This window comes from Colletes gigas, unplaced genomic scaffold (genome assembly GCF_013123115.1).
Source record: "Colletes gigas isolate AHSC1104 unplaced genomic scaffold, ASM1312311v1 Colletes_gigas_Sc00017, whole genome shotgun sequence".
Lineage (NCBI taxonomy): Eukaryota > Metazoa > Arthropoda > Insecta > Hymenoptera > Colletidae > Colletes > Colletes gigas.
Genome location: NW_025106646.1, coordinates 337,749 through 362,550, shown reverse-complemented (window position 1 = coordinate 362,550; position 24,802 = coordinate 337,749). Strand labels below are relative to the sequence as shown.

Genomic DNA, 24,802 nt, shown 5'->3' with positions numbered 1-24,802 from the left:
TCTTCAAAAGTGGAATATGATATTCCAAACACTTATGCTGCCTTATGCATTGACATCTTCGTCTTACTAACTTCCTCCATGGCTTTTGATAAATCCTTTTGAGACCATTTTGCCTTATTCATAGTTCACTTACATCTACGAAAAAAGTTTAATATTTAATTCAGTATCTTAAGTTTAGGTACTTGAAGAAATAAATATCACCAAAAATCAAATTTAAAAATATAAATATTCCTCAATTTAATGAGATTAACGTTAATTATTTATATCGATTGTAAGTATTAGCTTACCTTGCTCAAAAATCGATCACTCTTTTTATACATGAAAATAAATAATGATCAATAGTGATTGTTAAAATGACGGGAACAACGAATATTACCCAGACGCGTGATAGATGGTAACACCTTAAAAAAAATCAAATAATAAGTTCACCCTAACCATTATCGATGACAAAAATTGAACTCCACAAGGAATGATCTACATGATCTACACTGTTTACGGGTTAAGGATGGATCGTGTATAGTTTGAAAGATCTTAAGTTGTATTTTAATAAAAAAAAAAACACGCGAAAAATACAATGGATCGCTGGAGAAATCTAGGGTACTGGATAATACTCCACTGGCCAGTACCCAGTGACAAAAAATGCAATAATTAGAAGTAAACATTTTATTTTATTCATAAGTAAATTTAAAGTATTTCAATCTAGAGAAAAAAGATTCAGTGAGGAATGTGGTCAGAGAAGCTGAAAAGCAATAAAGAAGTTGCATAATTTTTTTTTTTTTATCGTTTTGTAACAAATGAAAAAAGACCCTGCAAAACATTTTATGACAAATATGCCCGGAAATTAACGTTTCAAAGTTCGACCAAAACGATGCAAAAATTACATAAAAATGTTTTTCAGTACAACTTTGTAACCGCATCTCCGGTTCCATTTATCATATAGAGTTGCACAGGTTCTAATTTTATTCGTTAAAAATGATACAAAATGTTATTTTGCTTCTTTTGCAAAATTCTTTATTTTCAACTGTATTTCACTAACTATTGCATTTTGTTTAAACCTCTGGGAACTGGCCTGCACAGCGAGACCCAGCATATTTTTCGTCCAAAGACTGGATAGTCTGTATTTGTAAATAAAACGCTATACATAATTTTATATGTTACACTTTATATCGAACGTACACCAAGGAAAGTAACTTGTAATAATTGTGGTTGATTGGAATTATCGAATCGTGTGAATTGTAAATACACATACAACCCAACATATCCAATTAGCGTATAAGAAGAAGAGTGATGCGGAAAGCATAAAAATTAAGCACGTGAATGAAGATTAATATACTATACTATTCGTTAGGCAACGTAAGGAAATATCGTCGCTTAAAGAAACAGCTTTAAAGAAAATTCTGTTAATAGTCGACGAACACTGATCATCCTGTGGTATTATTTTGCAAGGGAATCAATAACGCTTGCGTGCAACATAATAATCAAAAGAAACTCGCATAAATGGATTAATTTCTGTTCGTAGAAAGAATTATAAACACGATCGAACGTTACAGTCTCTGAGTGCTCGATTCGAACCTTGATATCCGCGTCTGTAAATTTTTTTCAATTGTATAGAATAATTTATTGTAACCAAAATGTTACAGATCCAAATGTTTACTATTATTTGAATTTGTATCAACTTTCTACCGAGCCCCTCGTGTATCAGGTATATAAAATACGTATTTCGATGTCATTTTTCCCGTCAGATTCATTTATGTAAACAATAATTTTGTAAATAAATCTTTTGCATAATTAAGAAAAAAAAGATGAAGAAGTATGAACTCTGTGATCCAATAATATTTTCTATATTTCTTTATTTGTAATCGTGACATAAAAATACGTATTTTAAAAATTTTATCCTGAAAATGATCTGTAGTTGATTTTCACCCTCCTACACCCCTTAAATAATATTCGAGGCTCGAGGAAAGTGTCCAGAGGGTCAGCGAAATTCGGGAAACGAGCAAAGGGCCAAGTATGGTTGCAAAGGGGATGAAATACGTGCGAACGAAGCACTTGGCAGCGTAATGTCTTACGAGATAAACTATCGCCCCATTTGTTGCATCTCGTGGCGAGAGTTTCTTTGTACGAGGTGGGAAAATAATCGCGAAAGAGCATCACGCAAAGGCCGTACCAAGCAACTACGCTCGAAGGAACAAATAGCCTCTAGCCAGCACCTAATTAATGCCAATCATTGCTCTAAGCACTGCCCAACAATTCTGCACTGCCAAAAATTTCAGTACGTACATTAATTCCTTTGAGCGTTGATTTATTAATTGTGTGTAAATATAAGTTGTACAAATTGTACCATCGTTGTTACGTAGAATCTGGGACAATTTCGAAACACAGTCAACGACTCGATGCATGAACATTTTATTATTTAATTATTTAAGTACGTTTGCAATCATGATACTGACGATAATAACGAGTATAATCAATTTAATAGTAAACTTTGCAACCTCTACAGGTTGTTTCGTTTGAAAATATATTCGTGATCTCGATTATTTGTAAAAAATAATTTGTTAAGTATCTTTTGGTGGTAGAGAAAGTTCTTTTAGGTGTTGCATCCCTGATTGATCATTCTGTACGATCCATTAATCGTGTCTTTCCACATACTTCGCGCGTGTAGATATTAATAATTACCTTCCTTATTTTTATGTAGAAGATTCAACGTTTCATTCCAAAATTAGTATCTACGAGCAGACATTTTATACGTTGCAACCTAACAGTTAAATTTAGGGGTGAACCTAGGGGTTGAGTATACTACCCGCACACCCCTAGTTAAATTGCAATTATTTATTAGGAAGTTTGTTATTTAAAATATAGTAAACCACCGTCCTAATTAGTTCGAAGAATGTTATAAGTAGCGAAGAGGAGAAGGGGGAGGGGGAAACTTCCATTTACCAAAAAATCTATTATCTAAATTTTCTAAACGTTAGTATTTCTATATCTATTTATAATTTTCAAATTAGAGATTTTGAATTAGCTCCCTCCTCTTTGAGCTCTTCTAGATCCGCCATTGTTGGTCAAGGTGCGAATCAGCATTTTTCACATATTTTACGAAGCAACAAATATAAAATGATCGAGAAAGAAATGTACAGCTTTCCAGCTGCAGTGCCAAAGAATAATTCGTTAAAATGTTCCTAACTCGTTTTATAAGTAGCGAAAGTGTTATCGAACAACGCTTCTAAACATTCATTTCATCGTCCTCGCATCTATTCAAGTATTTCGTTCGAATACCGAATTCCTCCGCATTTCTAACCGTGAAACGTATTTTTATAAAAATGCAACGTGTAAATGCGATAAGTATTTAATCGAATTATACGCCCAGCAAGCAATTGTAAATGCAAAACTATAATAAAAACGAAACTGTTGCTATTTGTCATGGCCACATGACTTATCCTACCCTGCGTTATTATTTTGGTTATTTTATAGAAACGTCTGATTCTTAAATCAAGGATTTATTGTATCCAAATTTGGAGGGAAAGCTCATTTAATCAGCTATAAAAGAAAACGTTAAAATTAATTAAACGTTTATTTAAATGTACCTATTATTGTATATTTACAGTAAGTACATCTATTTACAAACGTGTGCATTACAAAAATATATTCACCTACGCAACGTAAGCGTGTGCATCGATAAAGTAACACATCGATATTGAGTGAGGTAGAGACACTTACAAAGATACGCTTATCTATCGAACAACAAGAGTATTTAAAATATAACATTTATACATTTAAACATCAGCTCGTATTATATTTAACAGTGTACGAATTCTGTTTCCGTTTATACCGCAAAACACTTAAAACTACAACACGTTTTTAATACTTCAACACATTGAGGTTTCTTATAATTATTTAACAATAACAATGTATTTATATTTTATATCAAATGTTAGTTTACATTTTTTAAATTACGGATATCGTCTCCACTTGTATAGTAATATTCATAGCGACTTGTACAACGAGACATTGCAAACACAATTCTCACAAAGATGAGAATAATTTTATATAGATTTATGAAATCAATTTACCCGCCCAGTAAAATTCGTTATAATTTAGTTTTTGATTGCCTTCTCTTTTGTTTGTTGTTTCTACTCCTAGCGCTACAATCCCAACCACTGTTAGTCCCACTTATCTTAGAAGATTGTCCAGGTATTATATGTCTACCTTGAATTTTTAAACCGTCGTTATCGTTAATATGACTAGTTTGTGCAGAGACAGGCAAAGTGGAACGAGAAATAGGACTTAAGGGTTTTCTGCCGCGTTCAAAAACTACCGACAACGATGTCACAGATCTAAAATTATGTAAACAATATAAAAGATATTTCTAGACGCAGTACTCTTAATATATTCTACGTACCGATTTTTGCTGCTAGGAAGTCGCGAAGTATCTAACGGAGCAAGCTTTATATTTTTTGGCCACGCGACGGGAGTAACAGAATTATGCCAAGCAGACTGACAAGTTGGTTGTTTTGTTGGAGTTAAATTTTTTTTCGAATTTTTTAAATAAGAAAGATTTCTGCTCGAGCCTGGAATAAAATAACAGTTATGTAAAAAGTAAGGTTATAGCATTTCAGTTTCGGATTATTTAAAAAATGTATGACATGCCTGGAAATGTAGAAACGTCTAGTGTCTGTCCCATAAACTTGATTGGAGTAGTCTTAATGGTAGAAAAACTTTCCCTAGTTGACAAAATATAAGGCACAGGACTAACTACAATCTTCTCATTAAAAACAGTGCCAAGTTTATTTCTACCAGTATGAGGCCTAAAAAGTTTGTCTTCTATCGCGAGCGAAGCATCTCGCCCGCTCCTTATTCCATCACTTTGTTTGGGATTATCATGTTTTCTACAACATATGAATTGTAAATATACTTGATACAAAAAATGATTTACATATATTTACATTTACATATTTACTTTTGAATTTCTTCTATGTTTGTTTGAGCAGCTTCTTTTCTTATCGGTACAATATGATCTTCTATTCCTCTAACCCTGCTACTTGGAAATCTGTTATCAAGAGGAATGGTTTCTTCGAACCAATTCAACTTGGTACTTTTTGCAGAACTTTTATTGCTATGAATAGGTGCCATACGTATTTGCAAAACTTCATTTAAATCATCACCTAGCGAGTCAATCACATTTTCCTTATTTGGAAATAGTTCAGACATTACATGATCAAAGAGCATATCATATATTTTATCCTTTGATGCGCTTTGCAATTTATGTTTCGATGAAATTTGTCTCTCCTGTAAATAATTGTTTATTATGTGACATTGAAATTCTCTAATCTAATTTCACAGAAATGTACAACATTTCTTACCCTCGAAAGGCTATGTCCTGAAAATTGATCTTCATCATGCGAATTGAATCTATTCTTCATTTGACTGGAATTTTTATCCAAATCTTGATATTTGCTTTTGGTTGATAAAAATGGATTTTTTCCAACTATTCTTAAATGTGGTATTTGTGTTCTCCATTGTATACATTCCTCTAAAAGGGCTGTTTGTGTTACTTGATCACCGTCTTCATAAAGCGTGTTTTCAATAGCATCCCACTGTTGCATAACTTTCTGAGTTGCAATGTCTTCCAACTCAGACGAATAAGATATACATGTTGTGATGCTATTTTCATCCCATGTTGATACATGATCATCAACATCTTTCCAAGTTTTTTTCTTTTGTAAACTTGGCAGTTGAAAGTGGTTGCTGGATTTATTCTCGTTATCTTGGTAGTCTCTTCCATGTAATAAGTTTTCTGATGCTTTTACTTTTTGCGTTGCTGAATTATATCTATATTAAAATGTAAACTTTATTCTATCCTATGTATCATTAAAAAGAACATATTAATGTATAAAGAAAACGTTATACAAGACGTACGTGCTCCGTTTATGTGTCTTTTTATGCATTTCATGCTTCTTAAAATGTATCTTTCATCAATTAAAGATATTTTTAATCATTTGGCTGGAACCCTATTCGACTTTCTTGTTACACAAAATCTTTCACAGCTGACAGCAGTTTTATTGATTATTTTATTCTAGGAACATCAGTGTAAATATACGAAGAATTTCACTGCCATCTACGGCAGAACGACCAAGTTTATCGAGAAATAGTTTGTTGCCTTCGACGCCAGGTGGCCCTACTTGGTACACGATGAGTGGGGGAAAAGAAATTTTTTTTAATCGTATCATTTCGAAAAAGAATTTTTTTCTCGAAAGTGCGTAGGATTTCGGACGTATATCTATTCACCAAAACTGATTGTAATTGATCCCCGCGACCAAAAATAATTTTTTGAGAACGATTTGAAATTTTTTAATTTCATATAATAAATATCAACTGTTTAAAATTAAACCGTCCTGGTTGATCATACCAGAGACGAGGTATACGAGTAGACCTTTCACCTAATGTATTTTGTCGCCCCGTTTCTCTAGGGTCCCGGGACCCCATTAGCATTTTCGTGTCACTCGCAACGTTACCAACAGATTCAGAAATGAATTTTAATCCCTTCCATAGTCAACTCACATGGATTTACGCAAAACTACAGCTCTATCAATACTAATTCGGTGAATAGTTTCTCAACTGACCGCCATCCATGAGAAGAGGACGCTAAAAGCACATCCGAATTTTTTGCTCACGTATGGCAATTGTTCGAACTGACATACAAAAGGACAAAAATTAACGAGATACACTCTTCCAAAGTGGAACAAAATGTTAAAAAGATCATGCATCAAATTGTAAGGGGATCCTCGTAAGAAGGCTTTAATCTTCGTAATGGTTTTAATGGGTCGATGATCAACAATGACTAGCTTATGGTCACTGGTGGTCAACAGTGAGGTTGACATCAAGGTCAGCGGTCCAGTGAAGATCCAGAAATGGTCAAGAGGTGGGACCAATCGAAATAGTTTCTTTGTAGACAAGACAGTCTTAACTGTTAACTTTACCTTTTTCTCTGATTGGTCTCCCCACCCTTTCATCACCTGAGACATATAAGCGAAGTGGGTCACTGCGAAGAATTCTTCAGTCTCGTCGCGAATTCGGGAGTGTACAAATGGCCAGAAGAGTACCGGGGACCGCTGCTGACCTCTGCCGGCTGCTGCTGACCACTACTGGCCAGCGCTGACCACGGTTGACCATGGCTGACCTGTACTGACCACTACTGACCACTACTGACCAGTTCTGACTAGTGCTCCTACCACCACTGACCACTACTGACCACTACTGACCACTGCTGACCAGTGCCGGACGGTGATGACCAACGGTAAGAACTGTTTAAAATTTCTCTTCCCTCTTCTATTCTATCATTTGATGCTAATTTTGCTTCAATGAACTGATTTTGCCTTGCTTGTCTAACTGATGTTGCTATAATATGAATATTTTCTTACTTTACAGCTGACCCAGTGGTAACTACCCTATGTACTGACAACAAGTAGTAAGTCCACTTCACTTATTTATATTTTATTATTTTTATTTGTTTGTTTGATGTGAATTCAACTTCATTTATCTATCTGATTTTATTTGGTTACTATGAATGTTCCTTTTCTGTGTTTCCACTTTTACATTGTTCTTCGAATTTATGTGATTGCTTCGATATGTATAATATTGCAGGATATATTAATGTAACATTATTTTCAATCGTATACTATATTTGTTTCTATACAATATCATGAATTTTTATTTTTAAGCTAGATGATAGGTCATTTTTAAGTGTTTAAAAACCTCCTTTTTAACCCCTTAGCTTAATGATGTTTCAGAGACATAATGAGTCTACCGGGCCAAACATGAACAAGAGGTCTCAGAGAAGTGATAAGTCTACCGGGCCAAACCTTGATGACGCTTTTGGCACGCAAAGTTCGAAATTAAATCGTAAGGCAAATGGGTAAAACAACTGGTTGTATACGTGCTTTCTTTGGCAAGTGTAGTTAGTATCTTTTGCTTAAAATTATAATCTTCTTGCACACCGCGATTTTTAAGATGACAAATGTCAGTAGATTCATTTTTAATTTGACACTCGTTTTAAAATGAATATATAATGAGTACATATGTATACTACGCGTACATCACTTTCTCTCGTCCGCTTGTTCTCTGGTTTTCGCTTTCCGAGATTATGTCTCGACTGAAAGAACCGGAGAGATTTTTGCTCGATCACCTCTGTTTGATTGAATGAAACATGTGACGCCTGTGTAGTAGGTGTGATAGCTCTAACCGCTTCAACCCCGGTGCAGCTTGGTTCAGCTTAAGTGGGGCCTCACCGAGCGCATATATTCTCCTCTTTATACGGAAAAGAGAATGACCTCCGGTGAGAGTTCTTGACTCATATCCGTTCTCGAGTACTAAGCGGGTCCTGTTGTGATCGTGTGTCCTCCAGGACCCGGCGGTTGTACGTAGAGAAGCCCGATAGACATGGATCAGGGGCGTGACTTGCTTTTCTGATAATCAAGGCCGGGGGGGATCAATTTGATACCCACACTCACTGCACGCTATGAGCACGTGTCGCGTCGTGTTTTATTTAAGCGTGCGATGTTTTTATACGCCGCAATTTTTAATATGACAAATATCGTAATATCGATCGAAAGTAGAGTCATGATTTTAATATCTTTTATAATACTTATAATTATATTAATTTTAGAATGAGTGTCAAATTAGTAGCTTCCGATGTTCGTTGTTCTTTACATTCTTCAATAATTAAATTCACTTTCATAATTGAGTTGACGACTTTGGCTATCTTCGATATCGAGGATACCCAAAGTCTTTCTTTACTTATTAAAATATATCATTAGATTTACGTGCAAGAAGATATTTCGCGACGAATACATTTTAGAGTCAAAGTAACCTCGTATATTATGTACTATTTTTACTTTCTCACTGCACTTGCCTGTAGTTGTAGTATTTGTAGTTTTACTTGTTTTGTTTTGTTTGTTCTCTTACTAATCTATTAAACAAGTTTCTGTTACAGAGCATATTCCTATGGAAGTTTTAGGTATATAGAAGTAAGAATTAAGAATTGTTACAATTTTGTTTGATATTGATTTGTTTGTGTTTCAGGAAATCATCGTGGGATAAATAGAAGATAGAAGAAAGAAGAATATATTTCATGTATTCTATTTCAGATTGCTTAGTTTATGTTTTAATAATTTAGATTTATAATTAGGTAGAATGTAACAGTAGGTTTCAGGAAATCTTTATCGAAGGATTAACAAGGAAGAATATATTTTCTATATATTTTGTTAGATGATTAGATAGGTAGGATGTAAGTGAAATTAGATTTATAGTTAGGCAGGAGTTTGGTTCTCTCTATTAATCATCATATTAGGCAGGCAATATTTTGGTCTATTTCTCTGTTTTGTTGATGAGAATTTAGAGGCAAATTCTTTCTCAAAAAACTCTTTCGTTGGTTGTTTCCTTCGTTGGTTTCACTTTCGTTTATTGCTTCTTCGACCAACGATCGCTGGTCACAAAAGATTTTTATTAATGGAGGGTGGTTGGGAATCGGTTAGGGCGGGTCTCCATTCGCAGCAACCTCCACGTGGTGAGACCTGGGTAATATTATTTAACGTTTAATTAATAATCGTATCACTCTTAGCTGGTAATACAATTATTAATTAAAAACTAAATAATATTAGCAAATTGGCTGCGATCCGCTTTGCATAGGTCATCATAAATATAGAGCTTCTTCGCTAGGTTAGTTTTGATTCTCATTGATTCATCAAAGATTCTAGAGCATTGTCACAGATGTGGTATAGAAGTAGATCCTTCATCCAATATATTTTTGCGGCCTATTTTTATGGGGTCTCGAAACCCCATTACCATTTTCGTGTCATTCGCAACGTTACGACAGATTCAGAAATGAATTTTAATCTCTTCCATAGCAACTCACATGTATTTACGCAACACTACAACTGTTTGTCTATCAATACTAATTCAGTGAATAGTTTCACAACTGACCGCCATTCATGTGAAGAGGACGCTAAAATTACCTCCGAATTTTCAAGTCGGTATTATGGCAGTCAGATTGGTCCACGAAAGTCCATAAGGTGAAAGGACTACTCGTATACCTCGTCTGTGATCATACTATAGAACCAGAAACAAGAGTATATTTAGTAGTAATAATAATAAGTACAATAAATTTATTATAAAATGTTCTCGATTTACATACTGTACAATTGTGTATTGTAAATTAAATAGTATAATACTAATAATTTTTTACTGAAAGTACGGGTTGTAACTTCCAACAATTAATTTCCATTCCACTTGAAAACGACGTGGGCGATTATTAGGTATACGGTTACTGTCATTGAACTTGTCAGCATAACTGGAAAGCCCACCCTGAAACGAACATAATAAGAAATTTATTCTGCTTGACTTTAAATTCAATTCCCTATAACACCAAAGTGTGCTCACTTGAAGAATTGCATAAATGTAAATCTGTATCCATGTTGCTCAGCAACTCCTGCGCAAACTACGTTAGAAGTAGCTCCAATCAGAGTTCCATTTCCTGCAAATATAATCGTCCATTCAACCACATAAATAACAATCGTACATGTTCAATTTTCTAATACATTTTCAATGAACAAGTATCGAGAACAATGATAAAATAATGATGGCGTCAAATTTTTTCGTCTGATAATCTAGGTGTTGAATCCAGAAGAGGAATTTCAAACTATTATTAATTTATAGTTTGCGAATGTAATAATAATAGTTTGAAAATTATTTTTCAAAATTTCATTACCTCCCATGCAGGCGCCAAAGGCTAAAGCCCATATCAAGGGTTGCAATGGCAATCCAAGATCGTCGTTCTGTGCTAGATTAATTACGATTCTAATCATCATTGTTGATAAAGGTACATTATCAACGAATGCACTTGCAAATGCAGACACCCAAAGTAGCAGTAATATAGCTACTGCCAATCGCGATTCCTCGTTCACAGATAGGATAACACTTTCGGTTTGCTTTCCTATCCAATCGATGAGACCCAAACGCGAAAGAGCCTGAAAAGTATCAATCACGTCAAATTTTTCTTTAATGACAATAATTAATAAGTGTAACTTGTAAGTATTTTTATACCTCCATTAGAATAAATAACGATGCAAAAAATAACAAAGTGCTCCACTCTACTCGTGCCATAAGACCATCCAGATCTTCGCTATCCGCTACGATTAATAATAAAAGAACGCCGACCAAAGCGGTCCAACCTAGCGATAAATGCAGATTGGGGAGACTGTGTAAAAAGAACAAGGTGATCACGAATGTTAACGTGAACCCAGATTTGACTAGTAACCATTTGTCCCTAATAGGATACTGCAAAATGAAATACAATTAAATTAAAATATCGTCTTTTAAATTTTTTAATTTCTTATAGAAAACTGAAATATTCGAATGTCTTCTATTTAACAGGTTTAATGAAAAACTAAAGCAACGTTAATAGATACAACAATTGTTCATATATTTACTACTTACTCTTTCTTGAAGTTCCTCGAGGGTAGTTTTATATCTTTCGAGTGCTACGCTACCCGTTAGTAACTTCTTCTTTAATTGCGAGAGTAAACGTTTAACTTTCTTCAGCAACGTTTCTCTCACTAAATTTTCATCTTTACTGTAACTCGACAAACTTGCTGCAGCCCTTTGCCAAATGGCGATTTCGTGCCTTAATTCCTACAATAATAAAGTAAAAATATTTGTCAAATATTTATCAACATAAAAGGCTAAATGAAAAGTTAGAAATATATATTATCTACCTGTACATCTTGCGGTTCGTCGAATCTAAGAACAGCCACGTCTCGAAAAATAAACCGTAGCTGTGCATAGACTACGATTGTTACTAATACAACACCGATGCTCATGTGCATTGTGAAGATACTAAAATCGACGCCCTACATGGAACACAAAACATACAACTGATAAATATAGAACAAAGGAAGATGTCCTGATAGCAAAGAAATCTACGGTATTTTCGGAAGACTGCTTACATTTTGTATAACATCATGATTCGATGTAATAATCACGTTGGGTGGATCGCCTACTGGCGTCATAGCACCACCGATATTAGAATAAACGACCATCGTCGTCAATATTGGCACTGGATTTAACTCCATCACTTCGCATAATCTGATAGTTACTGGTGTCATTAAAAGTACCGTTGTAACGTTGTCTAAGAAGGCGGAGATGAACATTGTGAAGAAACATAACGTGTTCACGAGTGGCCACAGCTTTCCTCCAGTTATCTGAGAACGAGAATCGTGCAATGTTATATATTTGTGGGAGAATAATAATACATCTGATATCGTGAATAACAAGAACAATTTAAATTACGGGAATCGAGTAAAAGAAAAAGAAACACGAGTGCATCACCTTAAAAGCGTAGACCGCAAGCCAGTCAAATATACCCGTTTCAGCGACAACAGCAACAAGTATCATCATAGAAAATAACAATAGCAACGTGTCGACATCTATCCACGAAATCATTTCACTCATAGTTGGTCTCTGTAATAAAATGTTTTATAGGAAATTGTATTTAACGAATAATTTATGTTACATTTTCATTTGTTTCGAGTTAAAATACCTCGTTTACAGCTGCTAGCACTGCGATGGACATGGTGGACGCTAACATGGCTGCCAAGGTTCTGTGCACGATCTACAATTATTTCAATACAATTTATCGGTTTCATAATGCATTAAATTGTGTAATAAGTTTTTCTAGATGTCTCAACGAAACTTTGGTTTTTCGTAACGGATATCAAGATTGAAGATTAGAATTTAGATTTACCTCGAATATTATTAAGATGTACAATCCGAGTAAAATCATCGCGGCATATATCAGACCGTTTGTTTTATTTAACAATGACAAATCGTAAGACATGGAGACTGCAAAGCTGGATTCCAAATTTGTTTTCAAGTTCATTGATACCACACTGTGTCCTAATTCCCTGAAACGTAAAAATGTTTAAAAGAGTAATACATTGCACGATTCGTATCTTAAATTTGGAAAAGAAGGAATTTCTACGTTAAGAAAGCAACATACGTTTCGCTAATGTTTCCCAAAACGAAATATTTTTGATGCCTTTGTCCAGGAAATACATCCATTAGACTTTCCGGAAGAATCGGTAACATCCATACGTCGCTTATGTTCTGTGGAAAAATATCATAAATTTCATTTAAAACGTTGTGATTGAGTCTCTAATAATTACAGTATATTTTATTATGGTTTATATCGTATATCTATAGTATTTTATTTCTCTTCAGAAACATACTACCTTAAATTGTTTAGAATCAGTACCATTTGCTTCGTAAATCTGTAGTTCTAACCACAGCATTAGATATCTCTCAGATACATTACTGTAATGTGCTGATTTAACTGGTGGAATTAACGAACCTTCTACCGTTACGCTAATTCGTTTGCCAGTGACGTCACCGTACATTCTGTAATCTATGAAAATTTAAGGAAACCCAAGAAACGAAAATAGGTGTCATTTTAACTTTGATACAACTATGAAAAATGAAAGCACAACAATTTCTTTTAAAAAATAGAGAATTTCTTTATCAATAGATAAAAGGATACTTCTTATTTTGTCTTTGGGCACCGAGATGTGATGCATTTTTTCGATCTTCTCGCTCTTGAACATCAGCAGCAACTGCAATTATGAAATATATTATCGCAACTTGTACATCGAAGCAAGTAGTAGTTTGTTCTTTGTACAGTGAAAATTTTTGTTGAAATAATTTTCTTGTAACTTACAGTAAATAAGAGCCAGCAACAACACAATAATATGAACTTCATGTACCGATAAAATGGTTTCTGTTTAGTTGCATTAGTTCCTTGCATTATATCTTGATGTCCATCTTCATCGCCAGTCTCGTCATGTTGCATTCTAACGTTGATATGCAACACCAAAGTAGCACAATGTTAAAAGATTTATTAATATATTTTCCGTGGTAATTATGAAAACAGGGATCGAGAGTATAATACTCACTTCTGAGGATGTGTGGTGTGATTACCAACAGACATGTTAACTACCAAACAATCTTTTTTTATTCCATCCGAGGACCTACAGAAAAGGAAAGGTATATCGAGTAACTATATCAGTTGAAAATCTCTTAATGGGATAGAAACGAGTAATGTAGTGACAAAAATACCAACTTTCCCGCATTTACTCGATCGTATTCCCTTTGAAAAACAGCCAAGCTAGGATCCAAACGTACTTCTTCTGGTAGTTGACTCCAAGCACGAAGTACCTCTTCCGGAATCTGACCGAATATTATCGAACTGGTCAGAGATGATGGGGTTCCTGTAAAAATATAATATTTTAATAAATATTAAATGTTTCTATGTGAAAAATTTAAGGAGTCTAGTCGAAAACTATGCAGTAAAGAGTTCTTGAGGTCGTTGATATCGAATTTAATAACAAGATTCAAAATTTAAAATGGCGGTTTCGTTATTATCGGGTATGAGCGTACGTTTAAGTATAGGAATCGTTCAAACGAATAAAATAGTGTAGATATAAACGAAAAAAATATATAAGAAAGTAAGATAACGGTAATTTTAATGTATAAAGAGACAAATTATAACATTTAACGTACCTATTGTTGCACAACTGCACCGTGATCCTTTTCTGAGAAACATCGGTGTTCGCAAAACAGTTTCATCATCGCTCGTGTCGTTTTGAGACATTTTGACGTAGATTATTCCTAATTGTTCGTTGGTTTTATTAGGATTCTAGTTTGCATTTACTTACAGTGTACAAAATAAGGTAATTTCAAGAGCAGACGTTTTATAAGTACCCATAGAATTGGACAGATATTTTCCAATAAATGATTTTTAATGTTACTTACGAAATTCTTAGAGACACAGTTGTAGTAGATTTCACAAATTTTCACCGAACTTTGAACATTTTATTTCGGAACTGATCTAAATACACGTGCGAAGAGGAAGAGGATGGATGTGGAACTACATTCGATAGTGATTCGAACATTCCCGATTCTCGTAGCGGTCAAAATCACATTCGCGTGTTTACATGCGCGATGTAGTTAATATGTAATATTAGAATTCGTTAGAATTTCACTTTGGATAGTATTTATTTTACCATTCAAACGTGACAATAGAATAGAATATTAAATACGATATCTCATAAATTACATTATTTTGCAACACTGTATTAAAATGTTTATAGTATATATTATGTTCAATATTTACGTTACAATTATATTTAACGGATGATACAATTCGAAAATGTATCATCAATGTTTACCTTATTATTTATACAAAAAGAAAGTTTCAAGTAAACCTCTGAATACTTTGAATATCATTAAGAAGAAAATTTAATCTTTCCGGTAATAAATATTTTATTTTAAATACTTGATAGACATTTTTCTGTTATACAAAGCTATTTATGAGTTAGTATAAGCACATTTTAGGAACGTTAGGAAAACAGCAACGTTGATGACCAATCCTAGATACTGGATAGCGCATATCTTGAAAGGAGCTGTTGACTTTCTTCTCGACTTTGACCTAACATGATAATCCTTAATTAAGCTATGTACGCGTATACATTAATCAGACGATATTAAAGAGTTTCATTACGTTTTAAAACTACAATAATAAAATCATTAAAACTTTTAACTTCGATTAAATTGTATTTTAATGTAAAATACATACGTAAGAGTGCTTATCTCATGAAAAGTGAGTGCTTGTGGTCTAATTCTCAATAGAATCGAGTAGGCAGTAGCTTCACCAGCTTCGATCGCGCCATCTATCGTACCTGGCCAATTAACGGCGTATTCGCTCGAAGCAAAAAGAATCCTTGAATGACAATTTCATTATTAAAACACGTTAATTCCTATACATAATGCTTCAAAAACATTGTTATTGTAAGGGGATGGCCGGGATTCGTGGTAAGTGCAGAAGGCAGAGTTGAAATATATATGTATGCGTTTATTGGTCTTTCCTCGACGGGGGTCTGGACGAGACTGACCGTTGGTCGTCCGAACATTCGGTCATCGCCGGTAAATCGGCATGTCCTCAAAGAATTGCGGCGCGACATAAAAGCCCTTTCGGCGGCTCGCGGCCGCCTTTGACCTAAGGCCACGTCCATGCCACGTGTACATGCCACGTGTTCAAAAGCTGACCGGCTAATATCTTACATTATGCCATAAAAACATATGAAAATTTAAAAAACGAGGGAAATTTCCTTTCAAGTACTTGTATCTTTGTATCAGTATTTAAAACATTAACATACCTACCATTAAGATCATCTATGTAGTTGCTATGATCGAATACAGTAGTTGGCTTCATTACACTCATGGGACTGCTTATTGTTTGTAAGTTCGATGTTACGGAATTCCATTCTTTATATTTTACATATCTTAGAGCTTCTGTAGTTCCAAAACATTCATTTAGTATATCAAACAGTCCTTTGTTATGGGTCTGTGTTGCATTAGGTTCGCCAAGGAATCCAGCGAGCACAAATATCCCCGTATTTCCATGCGTTGCATCGTAACTAATATTTAAATTCGCACTGGTGTCCCATGGGGTTACAATATTTTCTGCGAAATCGTTGATCCACGGTGGTCTTTTGTAAGTAAGTTTAAAAAATACGTTTTCACCTGCCGCGTACAGGCCCTGTGGATTCAACGATTCTTGTGGCGATGATTTTATGACAATACGGTTTTGCATTGGCGGGGGCACTGCTACGACTACAAATTCACATCTATGAATAGAGACTACGATTAAAAGACGTTCTACGATTCTAAAATGATCGAATTAGGTATAACATTTACTTGAGGTAGCTCTTTTCTGTCCGCACGTATGCTCTATCGTCGTTAAATTTGATTTCGTTAACACGTTCTACGAATTTCACTTTCCCATCCTGTTTCAAAATATTTTTAAACAATTCTTGCACGATTTTAGTCATACCACCCTGAAAATGATAAAATTTTTAATAAAATATCGTACATTTTAAGGAATATACAGAACGTTTTTGAACCTATCGAGTAACTTTCGTATGTACTTGAACGAAATATCGATTATTATCGCCTATCGTAATCTTCAATCGATTTAGTATACCGGAAGCACCGTTCAACATAACCAGCATCCATAGAGCCGAAACATTATTTAGATTTCTCATAGCTGTCCCAAATAATATACTAAATATATTTATTTTATGTCGCTAACAATTATTTTCAATATTTCTATTCATTATTAATTTACCACACGTGCTGCAAATAAATGCTCGACACAATGTACGCGAATAAGGAAGATAAATAATTCTACGCAATAACTGTTCAACGCTCGTTTCTGCAAGCTGTGCTGCTTTCTCGTGAGAAGTATAATTACTAAATTTTGGATCCAATGCATTTTCTTCCATCTAAAAAATAGACTGTAATAAATATCTTTAATGTATTACTATATTATTAAAGAGGGACTAATATTTTTTTGTAATTTTTTATACTGACGTAAGAAGTTAATTTGTGTTACCGTTTGAAGGAAATTGTAAACTTCTGCGCCATTGTATCCAGGCAAATTTTGCAAAGGTCCATATTTCGTGTACAATATCGTTTCCTTCCCATCGATATTACGTCCACGTTCAGTCTTTATATGGAATGCTTTTATCAAGCTGGTCACATGCTTTTGCACGGAATTGACGTGAAAAGTATCGCTATAGTCTTTTAGAATCCGTCCTCCAACCTCTTCTATTTTCAGGAACATACATTAACTTCCTTATAGACGAATGCATTACTGCATTATAATATACATAATTCAATTTTCCATTAATCGACATAAGAAAATCTAAATTTCTTAGTTCTCAGTTGACGACGATTCCTTATCTAGAACAGTAATTACTATTTGCTTCGATGATTAATACTTCTAACCCAGCACTTCTCTTTAGAATATTGTACGCGCAAGTGAGACCAGCCAAACCAGCTCCTATTATTATAATGTCGAAGTCGTTGTAATCTTCTGTAACGGATTCTTCGTCGATAAAATCAGAAGCCATACGTGTTATTATTTTAACGATTATTAGCATTTAAATTTACGATAAACATTGTTATAATTTCCGTTGTCCGGTTTGAAGTTGGTAACTTAAGAAACGCGTCGTGAAAGGAAAAACAGTTTTACTATACTGTATAAACTTCTCTGCTTGCTGTTCGATTGGAAAATAACAAAAAACAGGCCACTGTTGATTGCTGTTGAGTTCATAGATTCAGTCATAAAAATAATATTATTTAATATTCAGAAGTACGAGATCTTAAACTAGATACAGTGAAGATGAAACACCTTTCGTAATCAAGCGTCACGAACAGTCCAATTCATTCTTTCTCTCCACGATCAAAGGTGTAATTGTTAGCTTTTTCTTTACATAATGTGATCATGTACTCGAATGGGTACACCTCTTCTGACGAATGTACTGTCCTCCGCTCACTTGAAGTCCCGCGGAAGGAATGCGGGAGAAGTAGAAGGGGCACACGTATTCCCACGCACACATTGGTCTCTAGCTCGCTATTCGTCGCGGCAGTTACACACACATGTGGACTGCCTGAGAGCAAGGGAGCGAGACAGATAAATGGGCGGTCCGACTCCCCTTGCCCCTGTGCCGTCTCGCGGGACTTCAAGTCAGCGGACCACTGTACTAAAAGAAGGAAACAAATAATGAGAAGTATACAATAGAAACATTTATTCATAGAATCCACTGCGAAGGTACAACGGAATTTTTGATATTCTAAAGTTTTTTTTTTTATCCACTCCGTACATGGGAGTCAGGTATAATCCGTGCGAGTTGGCTTCGTCTTTCATCCCTGTTCCATTGTAATAATACTCTTTAATTCTTTCTGAAGATTTAACTCGCACGGATCACGTAATAAGTGCACACGAGACACAGATAGGTGAACGGAGACACGCAGAGATCGCGGGGGGATCGAATTTTCGTCAGAAAATTCCGTTTTGAACCAATCGCGATTAACTCCGGCAATCTCTGACGTCCGTCGAAGATTTTAGACGATACTTCGTTGAGGAAAATTTGGGTGCGTACACGTGATAGATTTACACCCGGTATAACGGTTCGAGAAACACGCACACAGAGATAAACACGTTCGAATGATTTTTTTTTTCAAGTGACGAACAATCTGACACATTGTATTCTTGATCGAATATTGACATTCACTTGTATTTGATTAATAAAGAATAATTATATTCATCATTGACAAATACAAAAATATATTATTAATCGAAGTCTTGTATAGATAGTATGTGTACTTATTAAATTATTTATAGACGATTAAATAAATTTAAAATAATATAAATTGTATATACATTTTTCGGAAATTTAGATATTTTTAAAATTATTAAGAAATTTCGTAGGCAATTTGACTAGGCAATTGCAAGATATTTTTATATTATTTATTCGAAAATGGTGAAGCTGAATAAAAGTATTTTTATGCATCCAACAACCAACCGAATACAAATTAGTAAAGTATTCGTCATTCGAATACTTTTTTTTAAATATATTTTGCTCATCTCTGTACACGCATGTTTTGATGATATCAGTGACGTTTATTCCTAGTGAGCAACTGACTTTCCGGTTGGGCGCATACTATTAACTTTTTGTCGCTTGACAGAGTATAGTCGATATTGTAAGAGACGTGGGTACACAACAATTTGTCCTTTTTTTTGTGTATTGGCCAATTTAGTCACTACGATAAGTGGGAGTAAGTAACAGAAAGGAAAGCATAGCAAAAACTAAAATAGATCGATAAAATATAAATATATTTTCATAATAATAACATTTTGCTTTGCCCTGATGTTGGTAAATATTTTAGGAGGTGATACCACAGGCCAAAATAAGATGAAAATATAAATAGATTTCTCGCTCACTGATTTATGGTACAATATTCTTTTTAACATGAGAGTAGTATTTCTTTCTTCCTATAAAAAATCGTATTTATACAATTTCGCTTGCATGGAAAGCTTTAAGACAAATTAATTGTGTAAGTCAAGGACTTGTTATAGGCTTTACTGTGACTTTTACCACATCGACTCAGGCACGGATTAAGGGGGATGTTAGAGGATGCTACTGGAGGATCCAATTCTCCTAGAGGCCTCATGTCTTCAAATACTAAAATAAATATTTAGGAATAGTTAACAAAAAAAGTACTTTCGATTTGATAATGATAATCATTTTTTAAATCTTGATTTCTTCATATAAATCATTTACAGACAAAAGCAGGATGAGACAATTTTTAAAGACAACGATTCCTCTTTTAAAAATATTTACAAATTATCATCCCATTTTTCATATTAAAAGAGAAATAAAACATGTCTCAACCATGGGCCTCAAAATTCTTAACACTAAATCTGCCACGACCGATCATCTAACCGGTTGCACGATTTATATTTCTTTTAAAAAACCTGGGCAAAATTTGGTATCAAATTCTGATTAGTTTTCGATGTAAATAAAAATATTTTCATCCTCTATCCAATGAACATATAAACTATAATTATTTATTCTGTCTTCTATGTTTATTTTGCAATTTGCTTTGACTCTCTTCGTCCAAAGAAATTTTAGCAATTTCCATTGATTATTCAATTGTTGTGCGATAAAATTGAATTATAAATTGTTTATTTAATTGAAAAAGTCATGGTGGGCAGGGTGTACATAAAGTGTGGGTAGGTTTAATGTTAATTCTGCCCTGCCCAGGAATCTCCATATGCGTCAATATTTAAATACGAATTTTCAAACCATACATATGTAAATATATTATTTTAAATTAATAATTTAATTCTACTTCAACGAATAGATAACAAACTTTCGTTGAGGTGTCTTTGCGAGTGAGGTTTGGGAAACGCTGGATTTAATAGTTTAGTCAACGAAAAATCGATGGTATGCGTGTAGTCCTAACCAGTTAGAGATTTCTCTTGCGGTCGATTTTTTTGTTTCATAGCGCTTACAAACAGAAGTCTGCCATTTTGCGAATATATCCTTTATCAAGTCCGATATGTTTTTCTTCCGAAGCTTTTTCTTTTCAATAACGATTACAATGATTTTTTCAGATAAACTAACGATCCATTCGATAATGCGTTATAATAGATGCTCACTCTGATTCCTCGAATTTCGACGCTAAAGTGCACATGTTTTCTTTGGTGCACTGAAGAAAGGGGGAGGGGGGAGACATACGAAGATACACAGCCAGGTTCACACACAATATTCTTTTCTTGAAATACAAGAACGTCACCGTTTTAGAAAAGACCTCTATATTGTCGCAATCGTTTCTCTTCGTTCGATATCAAGTCTTAAACTATGCATGATTGTTCGTATCGCTGGCCGATATTCGACCAGATACTTTTTACAAAAAGTAGGTTAGAAATTAATTAATACCATGATATAAGATCTCACAGAATTTGTCGCTTCTAGCGCGAAAGAAAATCTTTATCGGAATTATTACTTCTGGAATACAATTTTTAAAATAGTGCTTTCAAACTTGCTCGAAAAGCATATACGCCATAAGAAATAATGGAACGTTTAATGTCGGTTCTCTGTAAAAACTATTTTCTTCATAAATTACAGTACCGCTTGTAATTGTTTGAACGATAAGGAATTCTCATTTTCCTTCAGTTTAGGATTATTCTTGAAAGAATTATACACGGTCTTTCATTTAAATTGTTACAGACTATTTTCTGTGGAATTATTAAAAAATCCCTCTAATTTTTTCAATGGAATGTTATTATAGTAGACCAAAAAATAGTTGTTTTTCTTACTACTAGCGGGGGAACTGATATTAATATTAATATCATTGTCACACATTCGTCAAAATTTGCCATTCTTTGATCTCTGTAGAGAAAAATTAAACCTTCTCCTGCAAAACTTGGAAAACCTGTTACAGCCTAATATTGCATAAAAAAATCTTTTTGTTCTTGACGTGTAGAGTCGTTCGAACAATTACGAGTGACACCAGTACGTCCATCTTCAAAGGTTCGTTAAAAAATAATTCTGCCTGTGCTCTGGACAATAAAACCTACTGTCGAGCAAATTAGAAATACGAATCCGTGTGTCTTATTCGCGAGACTTCGTTCGAGGTAGGTTTTCATTTTAACGTTACTTTGATTGAGCATCTAATAGGGTCAGACTGTGCGGTCGGGGAGAGGGAGGGGCGTAAGAATCAAGCAACAGAAAGCCCTATCCTTCTGATCGCGCATGGATTTCCCTGACTCCGACGTGGTTACATCCGTTGTCGAGAATAGGACGGCAGGGAGATCGCGAAGAAGTAGTTTACACGCCATCGAGAAACAGAGACAACCGATAGTACGATCAAACCTCCATGACTCTTTGCACGGAATTGATATCGAGTGCACAGCTGCCGATCGTGTCAGGGGAATCCTGGAGATACTCTTCCGATGGCGTTACTCCGGCAGTTCTCATATCGTCCCTCACGCGTTCTACCTAAAATTCAATTTTTTTAATTAATCATCTCCAAAAACTTCAACTGGGTTGCTTTAATTTTCTACTACACTGGACCAAACTAAAGAGTCTACTGTAACACGTGGATTCTGGCGATATTAAAACTTCAACATAGACTATTAAATGGGACCTGTTCTATAGTATTTCTACGAGTTTTATTTACCATTTTATAAAAAATAAATTTCAAATTTGTATTGTTGACCAGAGAAAGAATCGAATTTTTTACAACATTCTTCTAAAAATTGGCTAAGTTCTTTTTCCTCGTAGGGATATAAATACGACACTCGTGACGTAATAATGCGGCACAAAGGTCCTAGTTGATACTTGAGCAGTTTCTAACCTGCCGGAGAACCCTCAGCAAATTTAGACCGGCGACTTTCTTTAAGTCGATCACGTTCCATTTTCCACTTCGAAGGAGTTCGGCGAACAATTCTGGATACTTCGAGACATCCTCGAGACCCCGGGGTGTTCTGTCAACAAAATCGATTATATCCTTGCGTCAAGTACAACATCGACCGAATTTAATAACAAACGTTCTGGAAATAGCTTTTTCCAAGGAATTGGACGTTGCAGGCTGAAATAATCATCTTCCATTTACTTTCAACAGTATAAATCATCAGTTAAATAAACGTTGACTCTAGGCAGTGAATAATTTTTTAGCAATTTTCAGGAGTATTTATCAAACATTTAGTGGGTGTTGGAAACAGCTACTTCCAGTATAAGTTATACTCATAAACAGTATTTGTGATCGAAAATCCATAGTCACTTCAGTATACCATGTTACTCAAATTCAGTGTTACAAAACTATTTTCTTAGAAACCAATGAACACTGCAAGAGGGAATCTTGCAACCAGAATGTTAACATTAATTATCTCACGAACTATAATATAAATATACTAAAAAACCAGGTATCGTTATCTTCAGTTTTCCAAGCTTTATCATCGTTCAACTTTCCTTGTAAATTTAATTATTTAATGAATGCAATATATTTATGAAAAATATTATTATTATACGTACTTGTTGATACCATCGAAGTCGCCACCGACGCCGATGTGGTCCACGCCAATTAGGTTTCTAATATAGTAAATATGTTCGGCGACGTCGGAGACGGTTGCCTGTGAGCCACACTTCACGAAATAGTTATAAAACGTCACCATCACCAGTCCACCGTTATCGGCCTGTAAATAAAAGAACATTCGATTTACGAATCCGAATCCGTTCAAACTTTCTAAATGGTATTTCTATCCAGAGGCGGCTAAACTGATGAATATTGATATTTCACGTTCGCGAATTACACTAGGCAGAACCGTAGATGGTAAAGTAATATCGTGGTAGGATGATTGATGGAAAAGCGAATCAGTTTTCGTCCGATCGAAGCTCCAGACATTAACCACACCTCCTGTTAACCACAGTTTCCGACCGCAAGCTACTGCGGTACGTTCTTCCATTGAATCCGCTGCAATGTTCTCGCTTAACCACATTTCGTCTTAATCGCGCGTCTCGCTTTCCGGGCAGTGTCTTCAACAATTATATCCTGTTTCCCCCGAGTAATTTACCACGCGAATGGATTTCGAGACTGTTTTCGATCGGTCATCCAAACGTTATTCGTTCTATTCTAGAATCTGGGAGCCATGTTGCAAATCTAGTTGCGTGGCATATTTGTTGGAATGTTAGCTCATCCAGGATTATCTTGTTTAATGCAATGACAAAAAGGCAAGTTACAGAGCTACAGTGAATTGATTGATACAGCCACTTTGACATATGTCTACTGTTAGTATGGACTTGCTGGACAAATTTAAATTTCCTTGATTCGAAACTGGATAGGCTTGCCTCAAGACAAATTTGAAAATAAATAACAAGTTTTTCACTCGAGCATTGAGCTCTTCAACTGTACTCTAAATAGCATAAAGGATAGAGTGGATAGATTTGAGTCAACTAAAATATCTTGAGAAATATGCCATGGAAGAAATCGTCGAATGAAACATATGATCAAACATATTTTGTTTAACTTAGAGGAGAACGCTATTTCTTTCGATCTGTCGAATGTTAAAGATATTTTTGACATCATGCATCATGGGGACAATAACTGGGAAATATCTATCAGAAGATTTGGTCAATTTGCTTTACTTTCAAATCCCCAAATCTTCCTTCGACATTGCTAAAACATAAGAAATATCAAGGGCCCACCGATAAGGATAAATTAAGATCCAAACTAAGTGCAATGAACGACAGTACAAAAACTATTCGATACATTGTTTCGATTTCTCAAAATTAAAAAAACGCGTCATCTGCCCGTTAGTGTACTTTCAGAATGTCTTCCTATCAAGTTT

The 24,802-nt window shown here is 34.7% G+C and overlaps 4 protein-coding genes across 4 annotated transcripts in view; all 4 read right to left on the bottom strand.

The window, feature by feature from the left end:
• Positions 1 to 3,632: 3,632 nt before the first annotated feature.
• Positions 3,633 to 6,060, bottom strand: LOC122400354. The gene is made up of 6 exons (XM_043401773.1): positions 5,914 to 6,060; positions 5,358 to 5,826; positions 4,955 to 5,283; positions 4,645 to 4,883; positions 4,397 to 4,565; positions 3,633 to 4,331 (listed from the first exon to the last, which is right to left on the bottom strand). The coding sequence occupies exons 1-6, from the start codon at positions 5,940 to 5,942 to the stop codon at positions 4,085 to 4,087; spliced, it is 1,482 nt and encodes a 493-aa protein (XP_043257708.1). The 5' UTR covers positions 5,943 to 6,060; the 3' UTR covers positions 3,633 to 4,084.
• Positions 6,061 to 10,178: 4,118 nt separating this feature from the next.
• Positions 10,179 to 14,706, bottom strand: LOC122400334 (P protein). Its single transcript, XM_043401735.1, has 17 exons — positions 14,605 to 14,706; positions 14,165 to 14,312; positions 13,998 to 14,072; positions 13,763 to 13,895; positions 13,586 to 13,658; positions 13,281 to 13,453; positions 13,049 to 13,155; positions 12,794 to 12,953; positions 12,590 to 12,661; positions 12,379 to 12,510; positions 11,997 to 12,251; positions 11,766 to 11,900; positions 11,488 to 11,682; positions 11,095 to 11,328; positions 10,760 to 11,018; positions 10,432 to 10,525; positions 10,179 to 10,356 (listed from the first exon to the last, which is right to left on the bottom strand). The coding sequence occupies exons 1-17, from the start codon at positions 14,693 to 14,695 to the stop codon at positions 10,266 to 10,268; spliced, it is 2,427 nt and encodes an 808-aa protein (XP_043257670.1). The 5' UTR covers positions 14,696 to 14,706; the 3' UTR covers positions 10,179 to 10,265.
• Positions 14,707 to 15,473: 767 nt separating this feature from the next.
• LOC122400314 (amine oxidase [flavin-containing] A-like) lies at positions 15,474 to 18,017 on the bottom strand. Its single transcript, XM_043401708.1, has 7 exons — positions 17,864 to 18,017; positions 17,498 to 17,712; positions 17,231 to 17,387; positions 17,031 to 17,149; positions 16,801 to 16,940; positions 16,264 to 16,730; positions 15,474 to 15,532 (listed from the first exon to the last, which is right to left on the bottom strand). Exons 1-7 carry the CDS (start codon positions 18,015 to 18,017, stop codon positions 15,474 to 15,476), a joined length of 1,311 nt encoding a protein of 436 aa, XP_043257643.1.
• Positions 18,018 to 22,163: 4,146 nt separating this feature from the next.
• Positions 22,164 to 24,802, bottom strand: part of LOC122400384 (dipeptidase 1-like) — a 174,964-nt gene continuing 172,325 nt past the window's right edge. Inside the window, 3 exon segments of the mRNA XM_043401828.1 lie at positions 22,164 to 22,454; positions 22,813 to 22,942; positions 23,490 to 23,650. Of these exon segments, the coding sequence (XP_043257763.1) occupies positions 22,323 to 22,454; positions 22,813 to 22,942; positions 23,490 to 23,650 (423 nt within the window). The 3' untranslated portion in view covers positions 22,164 to 22,322.

Coding starts and splice junctions, on each gene's coding strand:
- LOC122400354 (XM_043401773.1), bottom strand. CDS start 5,942: ATGCATAAAAAGACACATAAACGGAGCAC. Junction 4,566..4,644: donor AGACGTTTCTACATTTCCAG/GCATGTCATACA, acceptor ATTTTATTCCAG/GCTCGAGCAGAAATCTTTCT. Junction 4,332..4,396: donor CTTCCTAGCAGCAAAAATCG/GTACGTAGAATA, acceptor ACATAATTTTAG/ATCTGTGACATCGTTGTCGG.
- LOC122400334 (XM_043401735.1), bottom strand. CDS start 14,695: ATGTCTCAAAACGACACGAGCGATGATGAAACTGTTTTGCGAACACCG. Junction 13,454..13,585: donor GCCCAAAGACAAAATAAGAA/GTATCCTTTTAT, acceptor AAATTTTCATAG/ATTACAGAATGTACGGTGAC. Junction 11,329..11,487: donor TCGAGGAACTTCAAGAAAGA/GTAAGTAGTAAA, acceptor TTCATTTTGCAG/TATCCTATTAGGGACAAATG.
- LOC122400314 (XM_043401708.1), bottom strand. CDS start 18,017: ATGGCTTCTGATTTTATCGACGAAGAATCCGTTACAGAAGATTACAAC. Junction 17,713..17,863: donor ATTAATCATCGAAGCAAATA/GTAATTACTGTT, acceptor TCCTGAAAATAG/AAGAGGTTGGAGGACGGATT. Junction 15,533..16,263: donor CTACATAGATGATCTTAATG/GTAGGTATGTTA, acceptor TTATCATGTTAG/GTCAAAGTCGAGAAGAAAGT.